The sequence below is a fragment of the Dysidea avara genome, chromosome 6 (genome assembly GCF_963678975.1).
Source record: "Dysidea avara chromosome 6, odDysAvar1.4, whole genome shotgun sequence".
Taxonomy (NCBI): domain Eukaryota; kingdom Metazoa; phylum Porifera; class Demospongiae; order Dictyoceratida; family Dysideidae; genus Dysidea; species Dysidea avara.
The window spans coordinates 20,260,376-20,283,258 of NC_089277.1; the positions used below are offsets into that span (position 1 = coordinate 20,260,376).

Below are 22,883 nucleotides of genomic sequence, written 5' to 3' on the forward strand. Positions count from 1 at the left end.
ATCTATTGCATTTACTTGAAACGTTAGGTGAGTAATGCTTCTTATACAATAATACTGTGGTTCTAAAATCAGCTTAAAAGTCCTGCTAATTGTTCTAAACGAGGTGATTATTTATTGCCATGTGTGGCAAAATTATCAAAAATTCTTCGATAGTCGCTGCTTATTCCCAAATTCAAACAGCTATCTGGCTGATTTTAATACAGTGCAGAGGGAAAACTATGACTGATCACTGTACCAAGTTTCGTTTGCAAACAATCCGCCGAACACTTGCTATTAACGAATTTGTAAGAGCCAGTCTCATTGAAGCTGCAAAAATATTTGCGTAAATACACCTAGATTTGAAATACCCATAACTCGGCAACGAAAGGTACTATGACTCTCAAAATCGAGTATGAGGTGGGTAATAGATGCAAGTTTAACATGGCGGTGTTTAAAATTCAAATTCAACCTCAGAAGTGCTGTATCAGGCGTGATAAAACGTGTCCGGAGTTAGGAGCATGCGCGAAATTTACACATAGTTGAATTTTGGAGCGCAGATTATGATTATGATTATGATTATGATTATATACTGAGTCGAGACAGCACAGCTGATAATTGACCCAGGTAATTACAAACAAAAAAAACATTTAACATATACATGCATACATAAAATTATCTATTGTGTGATGACAAGGTGGTTGGTAAAAATTTCTGTGGATTGCTCTTCAATAAAGTTGTTAGGTAAAGTGTTCCATTCTCTTAAAGTATTCGGAAAGAAGCTTTTCTGATACGATACAGTGGAACTGACTGGGATTATAAATCGATGTTGATGAAGCTGTCTAGTTGGATACTGAGTTGGTAAGAAATAAGATGGTAGCTGTATGGAAGGAGTAAGCTGATGAACAATTTTGTGAAATTGGCTTAACCTATTAATGTGTCTTCTCTCTTGTAGGGTTGGCTATTCAAGGAAGTTCAACATATCTGACACACTACTGTACCAACTAAATCAGAAAGGACCCATCTTGCAGCACGTCGTTGGATTTTTTCTATGTCATATATTAAGTATTCATGATAAGGGTCCCAGACACAAGCTGCATACTCTAACAATGGTCTTATGATGGTAATGTAGGCATTTTGCTTGACATTACTACTACATTTACTTAAGTTGCGCCGAAGAAAATTTAAGGATCTGTTTGCTTTAATGCACATAGCTTGAATATGATGCGACCATTGCATGCTTTCATGAAAAATAAGTCCCAGGTATTGATGTTGTTCTGTTAATTGAAGAGTTTCGTCATTTAAATTATAGTCATAATTAATGGGAGATGTTGATCTTGTACACCTTAATACTACACATTTGTCAATGTTCAATTGCATCTGCCACTTTTTAGTCCAGTTAAGAATGATACTGAGGTCTCTTTGAAGGCACAGTGAATCTTCTAAGGAATCAATTATCCTATACATAACGCAATCATCAGCAAATAGCCGAACAGTTGAAGAAATATTTTCATCAATGTCATTAATGTACAACAAAAACATGAGAGGTCCCAATACGGTTCCTTGTGGAACTCCAGACTTTACGGGTAGTTTACTTGACACATGATTTTCTAGAGTTACTTGTTGGTTTCTTTTAGTCAGCCATTGCTCTATCCATTTAACAAGGTTACCAGTAATTCCATAGTGCTTTAGTTTGTTTAATAGCCGTCTATGTGGCACTTTATCAAAGGCTTTGCAAAAATCTAAAAAGATCAGATCTACTTGCTTCTTTTCGTCCATAGCTTTAAGAATATCATCGGTTAGCAGCAGTAGCTGGCTTTGACAGGAATGAGAAGGCCTGAAACCGTGTTGATGCTTATTAATGATGTTATTGTTGTTGAGATGTTCCATTATGAAATGAAATACAATATGCTCCATTACTTTACAACATGTAGATGTAAGAGAAATAGGCCTATAGTTGGATGCCAGGTTTCTGTTACCCTTCTTGTGGATCGGTACAATGTTAGCAGATAGCCAGTCTGTAGGAAGTGTCTGATTTTTAAGGCTTTGAGTGAAAATTACCTGTAGTACTGGAGCAATGATTGAGCTACAGAGTTTTAGTACAAAGTTAGGGATACAGTCAGGTCCAGGAGATTTATTAGTAGACAGATTGTTTAAAACGTTTTCAATTCCTTCAGTAGAAAAACTAAGTCTTTCAATTAGTGGAAAAGTGGTTTCTAAGTTTGAGAATGAAGTATTTTCATCTGTAAAGAAAGTAAAAAATTGGTTGTTCAATGTTTCAGCTTTCTCTTGTGGAGAGGTAATGCATTGCCCATCAACTTCTAAGGATGTTATGCTGGAGAAGTCTTTCCGCTGATGTTTAATCAGTGACCAAAATCTTTTACGATTATTAGTATGAGAATCATCAAATAGATGTGTACAATAATTATGATAGGCATCTTTCATTAAGTTATTAACCTCGTTTCTCACATGCCTATATGCAGACCAATCTGATCCTACTTGTGTGCGTTTAGCATGAACATATAATTTGTTTCGGAGTCTCATTTTTTGCTTGATAAACTGATTTAGCCAAGGAACATCTTTATGAGGCTTAATTACTTTAGTGGGTACAAATTTCTCGATGATATCAATAATATTAGTTTTAAAGAGATGCCAATTATCTTGGATAGTTCGACGGTATGAATCGTGTTCAAAGAATTTTTCACAAAATTCATGCATTTCTGATATAATTCCATCTTTGTCAGCTTTGTGAAATTGGAATATTTTTCTTCTTTGTATTTTGTGCTTTTCTAGCAGATCCTTGACGGATGGAGATATTTTGATGAAACTTGCAGGACTGATGCACCATAGGATAGGCTTTATCACCATATTTTAAGAATTAAGTAATTCGCTTGCATGGCGGAGATAGAGCACCAGAAGCAAAAACTGTCCGGAGTTAGGTGCACTTACCTTAATTGATGCGTAATCATTTTTCAAATGGGTTTTCCATTTGAAAAACGATTGGTATACATGGGTATACAGTGGTATACATGGGTATACAGTGGTATACATGGGTATACACTGGTATACACTGGTATACATGGGTATACACTGGTATACAGTGGTATACATGGGTATACATGGGTATACATGGGTATACAGTGGTATACATGGGTATACAGTGGTATACATGGGTATACAGTGGTATACATGGGTATACAGGGGTATACACTGGTATACAGTGGTATACATGGGTATACAGTAGTATACATGGGTATACAGGGGTATACATGGGTATACAGTCAGTGAGGAAGGCTCATCACACGGTGGATCACTCATTTTGGACAACTCTCCATCGAGTCAACCTGTCAATAAAGCTTCCAAAAACTTGTGCAAATGTATACGACTTGGTGAAAAGAAGCAGCGTCCTCCTGCAAAATAAAAGACTGCTGATACATACAGAGAATTGCCCAAAGATGAAGGCACCCATTCCTGGATTGATGAATTACACTTGATGGATGTGGACAAGGCTGTGGTATTGTCAGGTGATTGGATTAATGTTGCAATTATCAATGTTAGCCAATATAATATTGAACAAGTAGTTCAAACAAAATTTGAAGATGTTGGGTATGGGTTGACGATGAGTTGTTAGATTGTTGAAAGTGCTTTCACTCAAGTTATACATGGCAGCAACAGAAATCACTGGGTGACAATTAGTAACCTTGCTAGTAGTCAATCTGAAAAGATGTGTTGGTTTTTGATAGTATGTTTTCCTATGGCAGCTACCACAAGTGGCCTGTTTAATGCACACCAGCAAATCAGAATTTAACCTGAACTTTGTAGATGTTCATAAACAGACTGGATCTAATGATTGTGGTTTGTTCAGCATTGCATATGCAGTTGCTACTGTGTTTAGGTGAAAACCCTGGCGCACTAGTATTTGACCAACTTAAGATGTGTAGCCATCTCTCATCTTTTATTGAACAACAATGTTTTTCTATGTTATCAATCAGAGGAAAAAGAAGAAAAATCTGAATGTTAAATATACCGAAGGTTTACTGGATGCCTGGCATGCCACATCAACCTCCAATGACATGTTGTTCGGAGTGTTCAGAATGGTACCATGGGGATGTATGCATTTCTCCAGTTTCTATTGAAGCGCCTTAGGCAAAGAATGTACGCTGGAGTTGTCAAAGCTGTGTTGAAACTAGTTAGTGTTTAGTAACTGTTGCAGTGTAGTCTATCGCTGTACCATTTATTTGCTGTACTGCTTTTAATTTAATTGTGTTAATTTACTGTATATGCTGTTACTTTGTCACTTATTTTACTCGATAATGTTGGTGTTATAAACATAAATATTTTAATTCAATTTTTGCTGCTAACTGTATTCTTGCTTCCTATAAGATTTTTTTTACTGTGGCATCAACCTATATATAGCAAGGTTAAATCAGACATGCTATATAGCTACGTACATAGTTGAGACTTAGGGACTGGTCCAAGTTGAGAGACACTGAATTTTAAGTTTATTAGTAGCTAATAAATCAGACATAGCTACTATAGCTTTGCAGACATGATAGCTATAAAGCCGAATGTAGTGTATAGAACTTCCCTTAGATTTAGCCGTTCTAGGACGCCCATGGCCACCAAATAATAGCTATACTAGTTGATGCGCTGGGGGTAACGTGTACAGTCGATTGCAGAATTGTTGAAATTTCTCTTCCCGTGCCGTAAACATTCCGTGGGCTAGAAAACTATTTGTAGTGACGCCGGATCAGCCGGATTGAGGAAAAAGATTAGTGTGGTTCAATTGCTGTTGAATCCGTGGCAAGGACAATACAATTTACTCACAAGGAGGCTTACGGAAACACTCACGGTACGGCATACTTTTTTCAAGAATTCTGCAATCGACTGTATCTGCTCTGTTCCGTTCCGGAGAATAATGTCACGGAATATGCCATTCCGTTCCGTGCCGTTCCGCGGAATAATGGTAACCTACTTTCCTCCTGTAAATATACTCACGGTGTGGCGCGCCGGCTTCTTGGGCCGTGTGTCTTGATACACAATAATAATCAAAACCTACTACATTGTGCTGGCTATTCAATATCTCAGAGTATAATTATACCGAGTATCTTAAAATTAAATTAATTATAAGCTTCTTTTCAAAATAGTACACTCAACTTTCAAAATTGTCCTTAAATACAATCCCATAAAGTGTAGCTAATAATAAAACTACCTGAGACATTATACTTTCCAACATAATATGCACAACCATCAGAAATACTATCAGATTTAATCTCAGAAGGCCCCAATGTCTAAGTACCAGCCTATTATGCTTTTCATTTTATCTATTAAGCTATGTTGCAGTACTCAAAAAGTTCATCTATTATATGCTCACAATTATGCTCAAACTTTTTGCCTCATCCTATATGTTTAACGAACAATTTGCACTTTTAGCTATATGGATAACGACAACTTTTGGCTAGTAAGAAATTGTTCAAAGTTAGCTAACCATTTAAAAATAATTCATTTAGCAACTTATAATGTCAAATGAGATGTAGTTCATAGGTTCATTAGAATTATTAATAAGGCTACACACTACTACTTTAATTCTTTTTGTGTGTGAAGAGAATGTATAGGAAAGTACACAAGGCTATAAAATATTAACTGAGTAGGTACCTATATCATTCCTTTCCACTGATAAAAATTTACAGTATGGCAAATAACTACCCATTATGCTAGCATTATGCTTCATGCTTCAAAGCACTTATTATGTTCCAAGTTGTGCCAGCATAATAGACTGGTGCCTACCAATACCAATCACAAAAAACAACACTCATAATACAGCTAGTTAGTTTGGTAACTATTTAAACTGTTTTATATAAATGGATGTGAACTTTGAGATTTTTATCTGATCACCCCCAAATTTCTGATTCCCCTTGGATAAATCCTAGAATAAATGTATTCACAACAGATAATTATCACTAAAGGATGAAAGTTAGTATAATATTATATAATAATACCTGTTTCACTGCCCATACAAAAGTCTCTATTATAGTAGTAATGAAATTTATCCAGCATTTCACTGAAAGCAGTGAAAAGGTGTAATTACAATTACATCAGCTAAAATGTATTTTAAAATGTAGTGTTAATTAGTGTCGATGTGTGTTTAATACACAGTGACAAATTCTGTATGTAGCAACAATGGTAATGCACAGCATGTGTATACGCAGCATGTGTTGGCATTAACTGGGTATAGCATGAGTATAGCAGTGAAGTTTGATAAATACCACATCTTGCTGCATTGAAAATGGAAATTTTACTCAGCTGCACCTCATGAAATTTTATCCATTTTCAATGCAACATTTGTGATATTTATCCCAAATATCACTGCTACCCATGCTATTACTAGTACTATTATGTAGTGTACAGTATTTCCACGTACAGAAAATTGAAACATACCACAAATCTGAAAATGGTCTTACTGAATTTTGTAGGCATTCATATAGTGTCCAGTGGATGCATAAACTAATTACATTCCTAAAACCTTACATGCAGTTTGACTATTTTCATAAGGAGCCATGCATAAACTATATTCATAAAAAGACAACAGTTAGCTACAACATACATGTAAAGCAACAAGATAGCAGCAATTTAGACATTAAAGTTAAATGGTCTTTATAAAGAGGTAGTCTTTGTTAGGAGGTGGTCTAAAAAGAAGTGACCACTGGATGAAATTATCTATTTACCGTTCCATTCCACCATTTCATTTCATTCCAGCATTCCAATCCATTTTACCATTTCATTCCACTGAATCTAGATGCTCTAGCATTTTTTTCACTTTGTTGATCAGTCACCAAGTTTTATTTTATATGCCATCAGTCTACATACTTTAAACATGTCATAGTCTGTATGTGCATAATTTATTACCATACATGGACAAACTTATCTGATTCAACAAAGATTGCATAACATTTTACAACACTGCAAGTATTCTATGTGTTTGATTGGATATTGTGGTAATGACTTTTATTGCTGTGGCATATGGTTTGTACTTGTTCAACATCCTGACTCACCAAAGTAAGTGTAGAATGTTGAATCCTTTATGTACAAGAGTATAGTATTACCTGTTGTTATCATGGTTTGCTACTATGTAGCTATCAAATCAACAAAAAGGAACTAAAGAGAGTCAAAATTCTTATTGTATTTTATGATGATCTCCTTAAAAGGATAAACTTCTTTGTAATTGGCACATAATTTCCTGCTAGCTAAACCAGTGGGTTGCATGATATATGGGTGCATACAAGTATATAAATGCATGATTGAAACTCTGTCACTGGTGTGGTATGGTTTAGTGTACCATGCAGCTTAGTCTGAATTATCTGTGCTAATAAAAAAGCATGAAGTTTCTAGGGACTAGCACTTTGGTAGTAGTGTTGCTCATAATTCTACTTCTTCTGGTCAAGAGATCTCATGGACAGCAAGGGTAAATTACAAAGAATGTCTGATTTATTGTATATTTTGCTAACTGTATGAATTAGTTGTTATATAGTTTTATTTAGGTGAACCTGAGCAGATGTATGTACAAGAGTAGGAAGTGCATGTTAGAGTAAGGTTTGCTTTAAGTTAAGGCCAAAGGTAAGGGTTTAATATATCCACCAAAGCACATAGATAATACCTTACCTTTAGTATAAGGTAGAAATTATCTTACCCTGCTAGACACATTATGAGGCCATAAACGCCCGATCAGCAGTCAACATTAATTAATCATAAAACATAAAATTAATATGCTTGCATAAACTTTACCAAAGGTTATAGAGTTAACTCTCTGCGATGGTTGTTTACTGCTTGCCTGTAGTGCAAACATGTATGCATGTTATATACATTAGGCCCATGGGAAGATCAGATGGAGTGTCACTATTGAACTAAGTTATAAACCTGGGCATAAAACCAGTTGCAGCATTTTTTCTGTACAATAACATGCAGCAGCAGCAGCAACAGTGAAAAGATAGCTGCATGTGTCCAAGCAGTGGTAACAATGCTAAAAAGAAACCCGCAGAGAAAACAGCTCAGTGAGCAGTCAGGATGGCAACATTATAGCGAGATGTGTTATAGCCACGGTCGCAGTTCTATCTAAGGGGGCGTGCAGAAAAGACCAGCTAGTAATAGTTGCACAAACTCGACCACCTAAGCAGACACCATCACCACATTTAATTCAAGTATAGCTATAAGGATTAGGTAGCTATTGCAGCTATATAGCCATAGATTATCGATATAGCTAGGGGATAGAAAACTAATTTTTACGGGCGCACTTCTCACCTACATTTCCATTTACACTTTTGGTAAACTCTCATATAAACGTTTGTTGAGAAAGTTGTTTTCTTTGGGGTGTACAATAGCACAAAGCGACTTGGAAACTCGAAGCAGAGCTGCCTAATCATTGTTATCGAGGAGTAATCCGTGCCACAAATTCGCACTTCAAAGGGCATGAATCGTTTTGAAGTTGAACTTTTTTTTCCCGGGCTAGATGGACTGCCCTTGCCACCACCCCAGCACTAGGTGTTAAAGTGCTGGACAGCTGGAAATACCAGCAATCAAACAAGGCCGCAAGACTCCAAGCGACCCTCGGAGTAGGCCGGATCAATATTAGTGGTTGATGGACGGCCAACTGAAGAACGATGACCCCTCAAACACATCACTGCAGATCTAACAATGAAAAGCAAAGCCTACATCGCAGCCAGAATAAGCATTTGCTGTAATTAATGCTGCGCTTCTCAGCCAACATTGAAGCAAGCTTCCTAAAAACTATTGTAGCAGTGGGCCCCATGCCACCAGTAGCTGTAAACACCAATGGTGAAAAGCAAGCTCTCTCAACCTCTCTAACACGCATATCATATGCCCGTCTTTTTCACGTTCATGAAGCTGGTAACATCTGGAGAATTGGGAGCGAAAATAAGAGCTCGCAAAAGGGTTGAAAACCCTGACATCGAAAAATGCACACTGCCTATTTCGACCCTAAAATCCCTGGCAACAACATCAATACGGGAACCATTTTCGCTGTTGGCAGTAGCAAATTGTAACGGCTCACAATCAAGAGGCTGGAGAGAAGGCTCAACACCAACATCACTGCACACTTCACTCAAAAGACTTGCAGTTAAATCCTTGACTTCATTGTGGCGGATAGATGGAAACCCGCCGCAGGGACAAGTAAAGACATGCTCCACACAAAAGGGTTTACCACAAACACATGTCTAAGGCAAGTTAACAGGTTGCCATCCAAATCTTAAACACAGGGCATCATGAAACTCCCCCTTGCTTGTAAGGCAAACCAATGTTCAGCAATAGGTAGCGTCGTTAAATATCATTAATTTGTAAAAAAAAAAAAAAAAAAAAAAACACGATGCGCCTCGCTCTGATGCAGCTTCAAAGGCACGTCGCAATTGTGGAGACAGTTGATCACAAAGTAAGTCTACTTGAGCAGATAGATCATTTCGGCGTGAGACTATCGAATCAAGCTTGCACTGGTACATTTGCTGATATACATCTAAGCGGGAGCAAGAGGTACATTTTCAAAAGATCAGTGATCAACTAGAGGAGCCGAAACACAGCTAGAAGACAAAATCGATGGGGAAAAGTGAACGGTTGGAATAATGACACCAAGTCCTCCAAGGCGGGCAGACAGTAAAAGAAGCTCTCGTTCGATGGAACCAAATGCTGGTCGGCCAGTCATTGCAGGAAGAAAACGAAGGCTCAGGACATCATCAAGTGGATGGAAAAGCTCAGGAGTGAAAGGCACTGTCCAAGAAATAATTATTATGACAAACGGGGCAGAAACACATGTGTAAAGGCCGTATATGTTGCTTGTGATTGGGTGATAGCAATTTCAGAAAGTTTCTCCATCTCACCCACCCATGTAGAAACCTTGTTTTGAACGTAACTGTTCAGAAACTCATCAGTGCCCAATGCGGAGCGAAGGTGACGCTTACCACCATCAGTGATGACCACACCAATGCCCCAAAGTTGAACACGTTTGCCGCTTACAGTCATAACGACCAAAGGACTTTATCATCGGAGTTTTAATACGTTTTGGGGTGCATAACATTCATTAGTGAAGGGTTACATATGTCAAGAATTATCCAATTCCATTCCTGTCACTGGTAAGGTGTGCCACAAGCTTGTGGGCTAGTGTAGGTGAGGAGTGCGCACGGGAATAAAACTCGACCAGGCTGTGGATCATTGATGGAACGCCTAGATACACAAGTGAGCATTACCAGAGTACTATAAACGATTTCGTGCCACTAGTTAGTGATAAAGAATCGTGAAAGGCTGATTGTTACAACAAATTTTAATTAATCACGTGATAGTTTTCAATCCCCTTTCTTGATAATCTATGATATAGCTATCTATTAAGACTTTGCACCACCACGTGCAGGGGCGTACGGAGGGGTTTCAGGAAACCTCTTTGGATTTTACACAGTACTTGAAACATTAAGAAATTGACATTTCAGGTTCCAGAATCTGGAATCTGTCATGGAACAGGACACATTTCAAACTTTAATCTTAGTTAAATAATAGTTTCTAACATGATAGCAACGCTTATAGCATTGTTCATTTAAAAAAAAAATTTTTTTTCCGGGGTGCCTGCACCCCTTGCCACCACCCCGACCCCCAGCAGCATTGTTCTGAATTGGTAAAAAGATCGAGATACACTAATAGAGCAGTCAGGCAATATAAACTACTCTAATATAACAGTCACTTAGTGGAAACCCCTTTTCAAAATTCCTGCGTACGCCCCTGACGTGGTAGCTCTCTATGATCGTAGTTGCATATTTAGCTATACCTCTATTATGTGTGGCTTTCGGACACCGGGTGTACCAGTTGAAATTGGTTGAGCGGAATCGTTAGGCACCCTGGCGTGGAGGGGGAATGGCTCGCACTTAAGATTGTGCAGCCGGTGACATTTTCGGCGAAGTTGCCAACAACATTTCATAGTGAATTTTTCAGCAAACTTGCCCCATGATCCAAGGGCGAATTTAGGAAGGTTTCTGAGGTTTCCAGAAACTGGTCAAATGTATTCAAGTAATCAAAAAAAATTTTTTTAATTTATTTTTCCTCCAGCCCTAATGGCACTCCCTTCGACCCACACGTCTTGTCGAGAATGAAGACTGACTGACTCTAATATAGCAAGTTTATGTTTTATCTTATTGTACTAGGTTAGGCTATAGGTATTTCAATTGCGGTTGTACACGTGAGCTGTGTGTGTGCGTTATATGGAATCTTTCCCGCCTCGTGGTGCATGGTGATAGAGGTCAAGTGGCTTTCATCAAACATTCCAGCAAGAGAACCTGGTAGCTGAGACGACCGGTATTTGGAGACACTCCCGCATCCGTCTCATTGGTGCTGTGACGCAGTCGCGAGTCGTTAGCCTTACACTTTCTAACCCTCCGCTTAAAAGTCGTGGTACCGTGGCAAAGGAGAACGGTACCCAGTAAGGCAAGCGACTCATTATCTTGATTCTGTTCTTGTTGGTTTTATTTCAGTTACCGAAAGCAAATTATGGCGATGGAAGTTTCACACCTCCGAGCGTCACGAAGGGCTCATCGCGCTCACCTCACTCGAGTTTTTGGGAAGATTGATGCCATTCTGGAGAGCAACGATGCTCCTGATGAGAGAAACACTGCCACCCTTCAAACATCGTTAGAGCAACTCGAAGCCAAGAAACGTACCATTGCGGAACTTGACACAAAAATTGTTGCTACAATTGAGGATCCAGAAGCACTTGAATCAGAAATTTTGGACTCCGAGGAAATAATGTTCAATGTGGCTGAGAAATTACATTAGTCAAAGCAGTGTTGGCCAGACCAAAGCCACTCAATATTCAAGCTCTACCCTTTCAACCGCAGAGTGTCATGATCCCACCATCCAGTAACTCAATCAGTGATCAATTGTCAAGTCATTCGGTTAGTGACCGACCATCCAATCACACTGTCAGTGATCAGCCATCAAGCCATACAGTTAGTGATCAATCAGCAAGTCATTCAGCCATTGTTCAACCATCAAATGTGACTGTCTCTGGGAAAACCGGTCTTATCGCCCATTTAAAAGTATCGAGAAACGTCGGTTTTAAATATTCTGTGTGTTGTAGCTGGCCAATGGTGGTAGCTACGCATACCAAATTTTCACACGTTTCACAGCAATTTCTTACCTTCCTAATCATCCACTGAAGAAGTAATCAACAGCTAAGTTTCCCGCCATTTTAGATAGTTTTTAAACCGAGGTTGTCTGTATCAGGCGGGCAAGATGGTGTTCAAAAATTGAAAAGAGACGTGCTAGGATGAATTAGGCCAAGTTATAGGCCATTCAGGGCTCAGAACTGGCTAAAATGAAAGGAAGTTTACAGCACAGGTCATTGTCCAACACCACAGAGCTGTACAGCCACACACAGCCATCTCCTGGTCGGCCAGGGCTCCATCAAGACCCCAGACCACTCGTACGGCTCGCCACTGTGCTCTAGAAAAGCAGCCAGCAAAAGCAGATCACTTTACTCTGGTCGACTGTGGCAGTGAAACTTGATAGTGCATTCATTAAGCTTTGTGTTTGTGTGAAAAAATCAAACTTCCTGTCTTGGGCGATAAGAACGGTTTTCGTAGATCCAGTCACAAATGAAGATGCATCTGTGACTGACACCCCTCAACAACAGCAGCGAACTGAATCCAACGAAGGAGCAAATCTCGCTCAGGCTCAGGGGTATGTTAACACCTTTGCTGGTATGTCCCAGAATGTCAGCCGCCTCCCCAAGCTAACTTTACCCACATTTGGAGGCGACCCATTGAAGTGGCAGACATTTTGGGACTCCTTTGATTCTGCTGTGCACTCCAACAATGTGTTGACTAATGTTCAGAAACTGAACTATCTGAGGGCACACCTTGAAGGTGAAGCTGCAAGGGCAATTGCTGGATTTCCCTTGACCAGTGTTAATTACCAACAATCCTTAGATCTGTTGAAGGACAGGTTTGGTGATCAACAGAGAATCATTAATGCCCATATGCATTCACTGATGAACTTGCCACGTGCTAGCAACAACATAACTGGTTTGAGGGCCTTCCATGATGCCATTGAAAATCATGTTCGTGGTCTGTCAGCCTTGGGTCAATCAACAACGAGTTATGGGGCCCTGTTAGTTCCTATGGTACTAGGGAGACTTCCTGCTGATGTGAGAAAAAACCTGGCCAGAGAGCACAGCAGCCTAGAGTGGACCCTTGACACGCTAAGGAAATCAATTGCCACAGAGATAAGAGTCCTTGAAGCTGGTGCCCTAGTTTCTCCATCTCAGTCAGACGAACACCACTCCATAGCTTCATTTCACACAGGGGCCATGAGCAAACCTGAACCTAGGAAGCTTAAGTGTTTATTTTGCAAGGGACCACACCCAGCTACACAGTGTGACACTATCCCAGACCAGTCTAAACGCATGGACATTGTCAAGCGTGATAAGCTCTGTTTTAATTGCCTTGGTCACCACAGAGTTGGTCAATGTCAGTCGAAGGGCCGCTGCAAACACTGCAAGGAGCGACATCATACCAGCTTGTGTCGAGGGACACATCACCAACAGAATCCTCCTAACACACAGAGACCAACTTCAGAACAGCAATCTACTCCCCCCACTCAAACTGCACAGAATTTGATAAATTCCACGATATCACATCCTCAGCCAACTAAGGTATGCTTTCTGAAGACAGCTGTTGCTACAGTGAGAGCTAACAACTTTTCTGCACAAGCAAACATATTACTAGACGAGGGAGCACAACACTCATTTATCACACAAACTCTCGCCAACTCTCTGCACCTTAATGTTCAAAGAAGAGAATCAGTTGCAATTGCTGCTTTTGGAGCATCAAACGTTTCCAACCAGACTCTTCCTGTTGCCACAATCTACCTAGAAACTACAGAAGGCATTCAGATTCCTATCAATGTTCTTGTCACTTCGAGAATCGCTCAGCCACTCCGTAACCTTCCCTTTTCCTATATTAAGCAACTGCCATATTTGAAGGGGCTACACCTTAACCATGCAATCTCAGACGGTGATGCAATCAACATCTCAATGCTTATAGGAGCCGATGCTTACTGGTCCATTGTGCAGGAAGCCATAGTTCGAGGACCAGGTCCTACTGCTGTTCAGACTAAGATTGGGTACTTACTTTCAGGACCACTACACAACTACACCAGCTCTATAGCATCCAGTATATTTCATCTTAGTTCAGCATCACTGCTCGACTCAAGTGGTATCACCCCAGTAGAAAGCACACACTTTGGGCTGAGTAAGGAATCATCTGACTTCCTACAGCAGTACCTTCACAACTCAGTAAGTCGGCAGAGTGATGGTACATACATTGTGAGCTTTCCATGGAAATCCAGCCACCCCGTGCTACCTACAAACAAGTCCACTTGTGAACGACGTGTGAGGTCCCTTACTCGTAAACTAAGCAACACTACTGGCATGCTTAAAGTTTACCACAGCATAATAGAGGAACAACTGAGACATGGATTCATTGAGCAGGTACCAATCTCAGAATTAGCCAAGCCATGCCATTACATACCACATCACGGTGTGCACAAGGATTCAGCAACAACACCGCTCAGGATCGTGTATGACTGCAGCAGCCGTAAAGCCAAGCATTTGGCAAGTCTCAATGACTGTCTAGAAACTGGGCCTCCCTTTCTACAAGAACTACCAGCTATCCGATTCCGATTCCGTTGCCACAAGTTTGGTATTAGCGCTGACATTGAAAAGGCATTCCTACATGTTCAGTTGCACGCCAAGGACCGTGACTACACTTGTTTTCTCTGGCCCTGCTGTCCTGATGATCCCAATAGCCCACTTCAAACATACCGATTCAAAGTTGTCCTGTTTGGATCGGCCAGCTCGCCATTTATGCTGTATGCTGCCCTTCATTGTCATCTCACACATTGTAGTTCGACAACATCCAAGAATCTTCTTCAGAATCTGTATGTGGACAATATTCTGTCAGGGTGTTCTACTGAAGAAGAGTCCATTGTGTACTACACTGAGGCCAGAAAGGCACTATCTGACGCCAACTTTAATTTAAGAAGCTGGGCATCTAACAGTGTACAATTGACTACTGCAGCAGAGAAGGATCAAGTTATGGATAGTGGCAAACAGATAAACACACTTGTACTTGTGTGGGACACTGCCAATGACAATTTGTCACTCTCTCAGAAGGCTTTACCACTTGACAATTCTCCAGCCACAAAGCGCAAAGTGTTGCAGCAATCCTCCATGATTTTTGACCCATTGGGGTTTGCGTCCCCAGTTATGATTAGTGCCAAATTACTGCAACAACAACTATGGCAGAACAAGTTATCATGGGACAGTCCACTCCCGACAGAGAGCCAACAACAATGGCAGACCCTTCTAGATGATCTCCGACAACTACATGCAATCTCCTTTCCTAGGTGTTACTTTAAGGATGGATTAAGTACAGATGCTCCAATTGAACTACATGTATTCTGTGACGCAAGCACTAAGGCTTATGGAGCAGTGGCATACTTTCGTCAAGGCAGTGAAACATCATTTGTGATCTCGAAATCCAGAGTGGCCCCCCTGAAACAACTCACACTTCCTAGACTAGAACTGATGGGTGCCACTACTGCAGCTCAGATGTTTACTTGGATCAGTTCGTCAATTCATCACAGGATCAACTCAGTCCATATGTGGTGTGACAGCCAAATCGTACTTCATTGGCTCAACAGTGATAAGAAACTGAAGCAGTTTGTTTAATCGTGTGTCAGCAATCACTAAAGCTTGCCCTGTCCAATGGTGGGGTTACTGTCCATCTGCAGACAATCCTGCGGACTTGTTAACTAGAGGCATTTCGTTCTCAGCTTTACAAGCCTCAACTATGTGGACACATGGACCAGAGTGGATTGTTCATGAAGAATTAAGGCCAACATGGAGTGCTACTGACATACTAAATGTTCAACTTACTGTTACAGATGCTGAGTTGCAATCACCGGACCCAGTTGAAGAAACAACCAAAGGCGATCAGCACCCTACTGTGGCAGCCGTCATTGACATAGAGAGGTATGGTACTCTATCTAAACTGTTGTACATCACTGCATACGTGTTGCGATTTATTGAGTGTATCAAATCACATGGATCCAAGCCTGTAGGACCGATCACTGCCAGTGAACTAAGTAATGCCCAGAATGTGTGGATCCAAAGCTGCCAACATTCAACTTACCTGAAGGAAATCCACTCTTTACACAGGGGACGGACATCCAGTAGACGTCTCCCACTTGTCAGACAGCTCAGGTTGTTTTTAGACTCTGACAATTTCCTCCGTTGTGGTGGGAGGATACATAATGCTCCAGTTGACCACAATACCAAGTTCCCCTATCTTCTCCCCCCCAATCACAGACTAACCGGCTTGATTGTGTATGCTACTTATGCCACTCAACTACATGGGGGCACAGATACTACAGTGACTGCTCTGAGGCAACGTTTCTGGATTCCTGCAGCACGGAGAGTAGTGGCGAGGTTGCTTCGGAAGTGTGTGATCTGTCGTAGGGTTGCTGGAAAACCATTCCCTATCCCTGATCCACCACCACTGCCACAGGCCAGAGTACAAGATGGCCCTCCCTTCAGTGTGACTGGAGTTGATTTTACGGGAGCGATGTACGTGAAGAGGGAAGGAATGGTCGGTGAGTATAAGGTGTATGTGTGCTTGTTCACCTGCGCTAGTACCCGGGCTGTGCACCTTGAAGTTGTAACTGACCTTACAGAAAAAACCTTTCTACAGGCTTTCCGAAGGTTTGCTGCCCGCAGGTCATTGCCCCGTCTGATCATATCAGACAATGCTTCAACTTATACATCAGCAGCAAAGGAGTTACATGAATTGTTCCAGTCACCTACACTGAAGTCTGCTCTTATGCACAAGGGCACAACATGGCAATTCATTCCCAAAAGAGCTCCCTGGTATGGGGGCTTTTGAGAGAGGCTGGTTGGAATGGTGAAGATGTCTTTGAAGAAGACCTTAGGCCGTGCCTTTATCACACTCACTGTCCTCCAAACCACCATTGTTGAAGTCGAAGCAGTGCTCAATGATCGACCTCTAACACACCTCTCATCTGCCACTGGAGACCTTGAGCCATTAACACCCTCTCATTTGTTGTGTGGGCGTCGAATTGTTCATCTACCACATCCAAATGTTACAGATGAAGAGATATCTGACCCTGATTACCACTCTGCAGACCAGTTGAGAAGTAAGATAGACCAACAAGGCCTGCTATTACAGCACTTTCAATCACGATGGAAGAAGGAATATCTGACTTCGTTACGAGAAGTGCACCGCACAACAGGCACCACAGAACAAACAGTCAAGACAGGCGATGTGGTGCAAATACATGATGATTGTCCTAGAAACCAGTGGAGACTTGGAGTGGTTGAAGCAGTTGTGAAGGGGAAGGATGGATTTAACAGATCAGTGACATTACGCACGACAAGTGGACGTACTAATCGTCCAATTGCACGTCTATATCCCTTGGAAGTGACACATTCTCCAACAGACGTGGAAACACTTGAGCAAGAACCTGAGCTGCCAGCACAACAGAATAACCAGATCTCTCACAGACATCCCAGGAGAGCAGCCTTAAGAGCAAGGAGGCAGTTGAGTGAATGGACTGAAATGCTACGCCGCCGCCCGGAGGATGTCGAGAATGAAGACTGACTGACTCTAATATAGCACGTTTATGTTTTATCTTATTGTACTAGGTTAGGCTATAGGTATTTTCAATTGCGGTTGTACACGTGAGCTGTGTGTGTGCGTTATATGGAATCTTTCCCGCCTCGTGGTGCATGGTGATAGAGGTCAAGTGGCTTTCATCAAACATTCCAGCAAGAGAACCTTGTAGCTGAGACGACCGGTATTTGGAGACACTCCCGCATCCGTCTCACGTCTCTATGGAAAACAAGCTAGAAGAACAACATAAAAAGGGAAAAAGAAAGAATTTACCTACAAAAAGACACCTAAAAGAACCTACAGAAGCCCAGGGAATGTTAGTGAATTGGTAGATGCCCCTCTGCGACGGCGAGATCTACTTCCGGGGGTACACCAGGACGCTTAGAGCGTGATCGAGAATCACGGATGCACATAATGGAGGAGCGAAGCAAGGAGAACCTCAAACTGCAACGGAGCCAGCCCATCACCACTGAATATGGGGAACTCCACTTCTCACTGAGTAATTGAGCCAAATAATTATAGGTGGTAGTGGCTGCTTTCCCCATTCCACCGGAGGAGGAAAAAACTAATGGGGTAAAACTGCCATGCTCTACTTCGTGTAATCAATCAAAATTATATTTTACAGTGATTTGCAATCGTACAAAAGTTCAGATCGAAATACTCTAATAAAGCAGTCAACTACTCTATTAAATAGAACAGCCACATTTAGTATTTCTCTTAGTAGCTAGCTAGCTACTTTATTTACCTGTACCAACACAGTAAAAATAGCCCAAAATCTTATAACAGAGTGTTAGAATCTGAAAATCTTCCTGGTGGCATGCCCCAAGACCCCAGAACAACAACCATGTCTGTTGTATGCTTCAATTGTCAAATTTGCTCTGTCCCTTAACTCTTTAGTCTACATCTGATACTGTAACAGAAGCAAGTACTATTAAGCAGCCTACATTATACCTAACATAATTCTATCTTTAAACTGTCAATATTGCTACCAGATTCAATTTCAAAGTACACAATTTTCTGGAAAATCTTTCCCCAATATGCCACTAGATTTAAATTTGAGTAGAGCAAAAGGTTGGAAACCAGTCACCAAAATTCCTGGGACCACCCTTACCTACTCACTGTGCATGCAATCTTTGGAGTGGAATACAGCGAAGTATACAGTCCTTGAGGTGAGCTAATGCCAACAGTCACCTTGAGGTGAGGTAATTCCAACAGTGTTGGCTGTTGGGTAGCTAAACGCGTTACTTTTAGTGGTAGCTAATTAGCTAACAACCATATTGTAATATAACCAACTCAAGTTACTTTACTTATACAAATGTAGCACATGTAGTAGCTTTTATTGTAATGACTTGAATATTAGGCCACTGCAATTGGTAATTATGTTTCTGGTCCTTTGAAAATCAGTTTTAGGTGCGGGCGGGCTAGCGGAATTCAGCAACAAAGCAACAATGAAGTGACTTCTCAATTAGAGTATTTTTGTGATTTACTGACTGTTCTATTAGAGTATATCGACCGTACAATGCACTCTGCCCATTTCTTGCAGGTTTTCACTGATAAAATACAAATCATGGCACTTAGATAGTTAGATTTAGCATACTTGTTGCAGCCCAATATTTGTTTCTGAAATCCAGGTTTTTCAAAAAGCTGATGCAGGCATTTTACCCATCTATTTCTGAAATTTCAAATTCTCTAAAAAAGGATGCGGGCGGAGGACCAGAAACATAATTACCATTTGGAGTGGCCTTATTAAATTTATTTTGATGATGATGAGAAAAGTCTTATTTATTAAGACAAGCTCGGACAAAATACAACATCAAGACATACGGTAGTGTGTCGTGCGACTTAAGAAGCCTGCACGCCACACCGTGAGTATATTAACAGGAAGAAAGAAAACGCAAATTTTAATCCTATGTAGCTCTGTGATCTCTAATACGATTGGAATCAAATTTGCTAGAGAAATGCGAATCAGTTAGGGGAGTCCACATACCAAATTTCAAGAAATTCGCTCCAGCCATTTCCGAGATACAAGCGAACAAACTTTTGTTATAATTTCTTCGTTTTTTTTTTCTTCTATTTCTTCATTTCGCACGCTTCACTAAATCCTCTATAAAACACAAATACTTACACCAATCGGGCTGAAATTCGGCCCACTAAAGGGCTCATTACGCCGAATCTTCGTACCAAGTTTGGTAGGAATCCGATGAACATTTACGGAGTTACGATTGATTATTTGCGTAAAATCAAGGTCGAAGGTCTGTCACGCCCACAGGGTAAACCTCTTGAAGGAATGAGCTAAAAATTGCTATGTAGATAGAGTAACCATCGTAGGAGTGCCTTTTTGTTGTTTGAAAAGAATCGAGATAAAGACCATGGAGATATGACACAAAATCCAACCTGTGTCACAATTACGCAATCTCGCGAATTTATTATTATTATTAAGTTTAATATGCAAAACTTCCATTAAGGAGTATGACGCATATATCTTATATCTTATAAAATTATTCAAGAGTTTCTGATCAAGTTCATCACAATACTTGCTTGAGACACTGCATCTCTAAAATCTGTTCTGTAGCTATTTTGATCTTGATATTATATGGCTTGATATGATGGAGTTGGCCTAAATTAGGAAGCTTCTCTTAGAACTATTTTACCATTCTTAATCCGATACAATTTATCCTGCTTGTTGAGCTCACTTAGCCTGGCACGTAGTTGTTTGTTCCACATTTGCTCTTGTGGGGTTAAGTCAGGTGTTATAAATGCTTTAGTGACATGAGTCGGGTGCTCCTTCTTATGCAATTTTTACTAAATAATAAAAGAAATAATAGTTTTTACGCCTACTAGGCAAACCGCTTTGAGCAATGAGCTGAAAATCGGTGTGTAGCTGGAATAATCTTTTTTTCTAGCTGATCTCTCGAATCATAACTCAGTGATTTGTCATCCAATTCTTCTGTACTACTACAAGGTCTTTTTATGATGATTATTCCAGCTAAGAAACCGCCATGTAAAGAGTTTAGCTGCAAACAAATTATCCAGTAGAGAGTTCAGCTACAAATAAATCACCCTAGAAAAAAATCAACTAGAAACAAGTCACCCTGTAGACAGATCAGCTAGAATAAAATAATTACCTTGTAGAGAGTTCAGCTACAAAAAAACCATCATGCAGAGAGTTCAGTTGCAAATAAATCACCCTGTGGAGAGTTCAGCTTAAAACAAGTCATCCTGTACAGAGATCAGCTAGAAAAAGTCACCTTGTACATAGTTCAGCTACAAAATAATCACCATGTACAGAGTCCAGCTGCAAGCAAATCACCCAGTAGAGAGTTCAGCTATAAACAAATTACCTATCAGCTAGAAACAAGTCACCCTGTAGAGAGATCAGCTAGAAGAAGTTACCTTGTAGAGAGTTCAGCTACAATGAAACCATGTATCATGTATAGAGAGTTCAGCTGCAAATAAATCACCCTTTAGAGAGTTCAGCTACAAACAGATCACCCTGTAGAGAGTTCACCTAGAAACAAGTTATCCTGTAGAGAGATCAGCTAGAAGGACCACCTCGTAGAGAATTCAGTTACAAAAAAAATTACCCTGCAAATAGTTCAGCTACAAACAGGTCATCATGTAGAGAGATCAGCTAGAAGAAGTTAACTTGTAGAGAGATCAGCTAGAAGAAGTTAACTTGTAGAGAGTTCAGCTACAAAGAAACCATCATGTAGAGAGTTCAGCTGCAAACAAATCACCCTGTAGAGAGTTCAGCTATGAACAGACCACCCTTTAGAGAGTTTAGATACAAATAATTCACCCTGTAGAGAGACCAGCTAGAAGAAGATACCTTTTAGAGAGTTCAGCTACAAAGAAACTATCATGTAAAGAATTCAGCTACGAACAGATCACCCTGTAGAGAGTTCAACTACATGCAAGCATTTCACCCTGTAGAGAAATTAGCTAGAAGAACTTACCTTTCAGAGAGTTCAGTTACAAAGAAATCATCATGTGGAAAGTTCAGCTGCAAACAAATCATCCTGTAGAGAGTTCAGCTATGAACAGACCACCCTTTAGAGAGTTTAGATGCAAACAATTCACCCTGTAGAGAGACCAGCTAGAAGAAGATACCTTTTAGAGAGTTCAGCTACAAAGAATCTATCATGTAAAGAATTCAGCTACGAACAGATCACCCTGTAGAGAGTTCAACTACATGCAAGCATTTCACCCTGTAGAGAGATTAGCTAGAAGAACTTACCTTTCAGAGAGTTCAGTTACAAAGAAATCATCATGTGGAGAGTTCAGCTGCAAACAAATCACCCTGTAGAGAGTTCAGCTACGAAAAGATCACACTGTAGAGAGTTCCGCTAGAAGAAGTCACCTTGTAGAGAGTTCAGCTAGAAGAAGCCACCTTGTAGGGAGTTCAAATCATCCTATAGAGAATTCAGCTACAAATATGACTGAATTTTGGAAAATCAACCATATGGGTGCATGTGAAATAATTAGAATTTTCATGTTTGGTGAGTTGATAATAAGAGCAGGACACAGTTTTGAAAATATTTCAAGTATTTTATTGTAATTTAAGGTATTGAGAATGGCTAAAAACTGTTAACAATTAGATTTGTACTATAAAGTTTGTATTTGATTATTAAATATTTTAGGTGTCAAATGCACCCATATGGGTGATATTCCAAAATTTGGTCACAAATAAGTTAGAAACAACTCACCCTGTAGTCAGATTTAAGATTTAAGATTAGGTACTGGGCAGTCAGCTCAGAAGAAGTTACCTTGTAGAGAGTTCAGTTGCAAACAAATCACCCTGTAGAGAATTCAACTACAAACAGATAACCCTGCAGAGTTCAGCTAGAGTCAAGTCACCAAGTAGAGAGAATCCTATAAAGAGTTCATTTGCATACAAACAAATCACCCTGTAGAGAGTTCAGCTATATTTCAAGTCACCCAGTAGAGAGATCAGCTGCAAAAAAGTTATCCTGTAGGGATTAATTGACATGCAATAAATATATGTATTATATATATATAATTTGTACATTTATTGATAAAATCAGAATTAATCAATATATTTATAAAATCTGCTTCATCTTTTTCTTCTTTCTGTGGTAAAGAGAAAAAGTTAAGTTAAAAAGCCCCAAATCCAGCCATAGACTGGATGTGAGATATACAAACACAAAAAGT

At 40.1% G+C, this 22,883-nt stretch overlaps 1 protein-coding gene across 1 annotated transcript in view; it reads left to right on the forward strand.

The window, feature by feature from the left end:
• The first annotated feature begins 7,296 nt into the window (after positions 1 to 7,296).
• LOC136259317 (fibulin-1-like) overlaps positions 7,297 to 22,883 on the forward strand; it is a 77,537-nt gene continuing 61,950 nt past the window's right edge. The window contains exon 1 of the mRNA XM_066052811.1: positions 7,297 to 7,438. Coding sequence (XP_065908883.1) covers positions 7,353 to 7,438 — 86 coding nt within the window. The 5' untranslated portion in view covers positions 7,297 to 7,352. The remainder of the gene's footprint in view (positions 7,439 to 22,883) is intronic.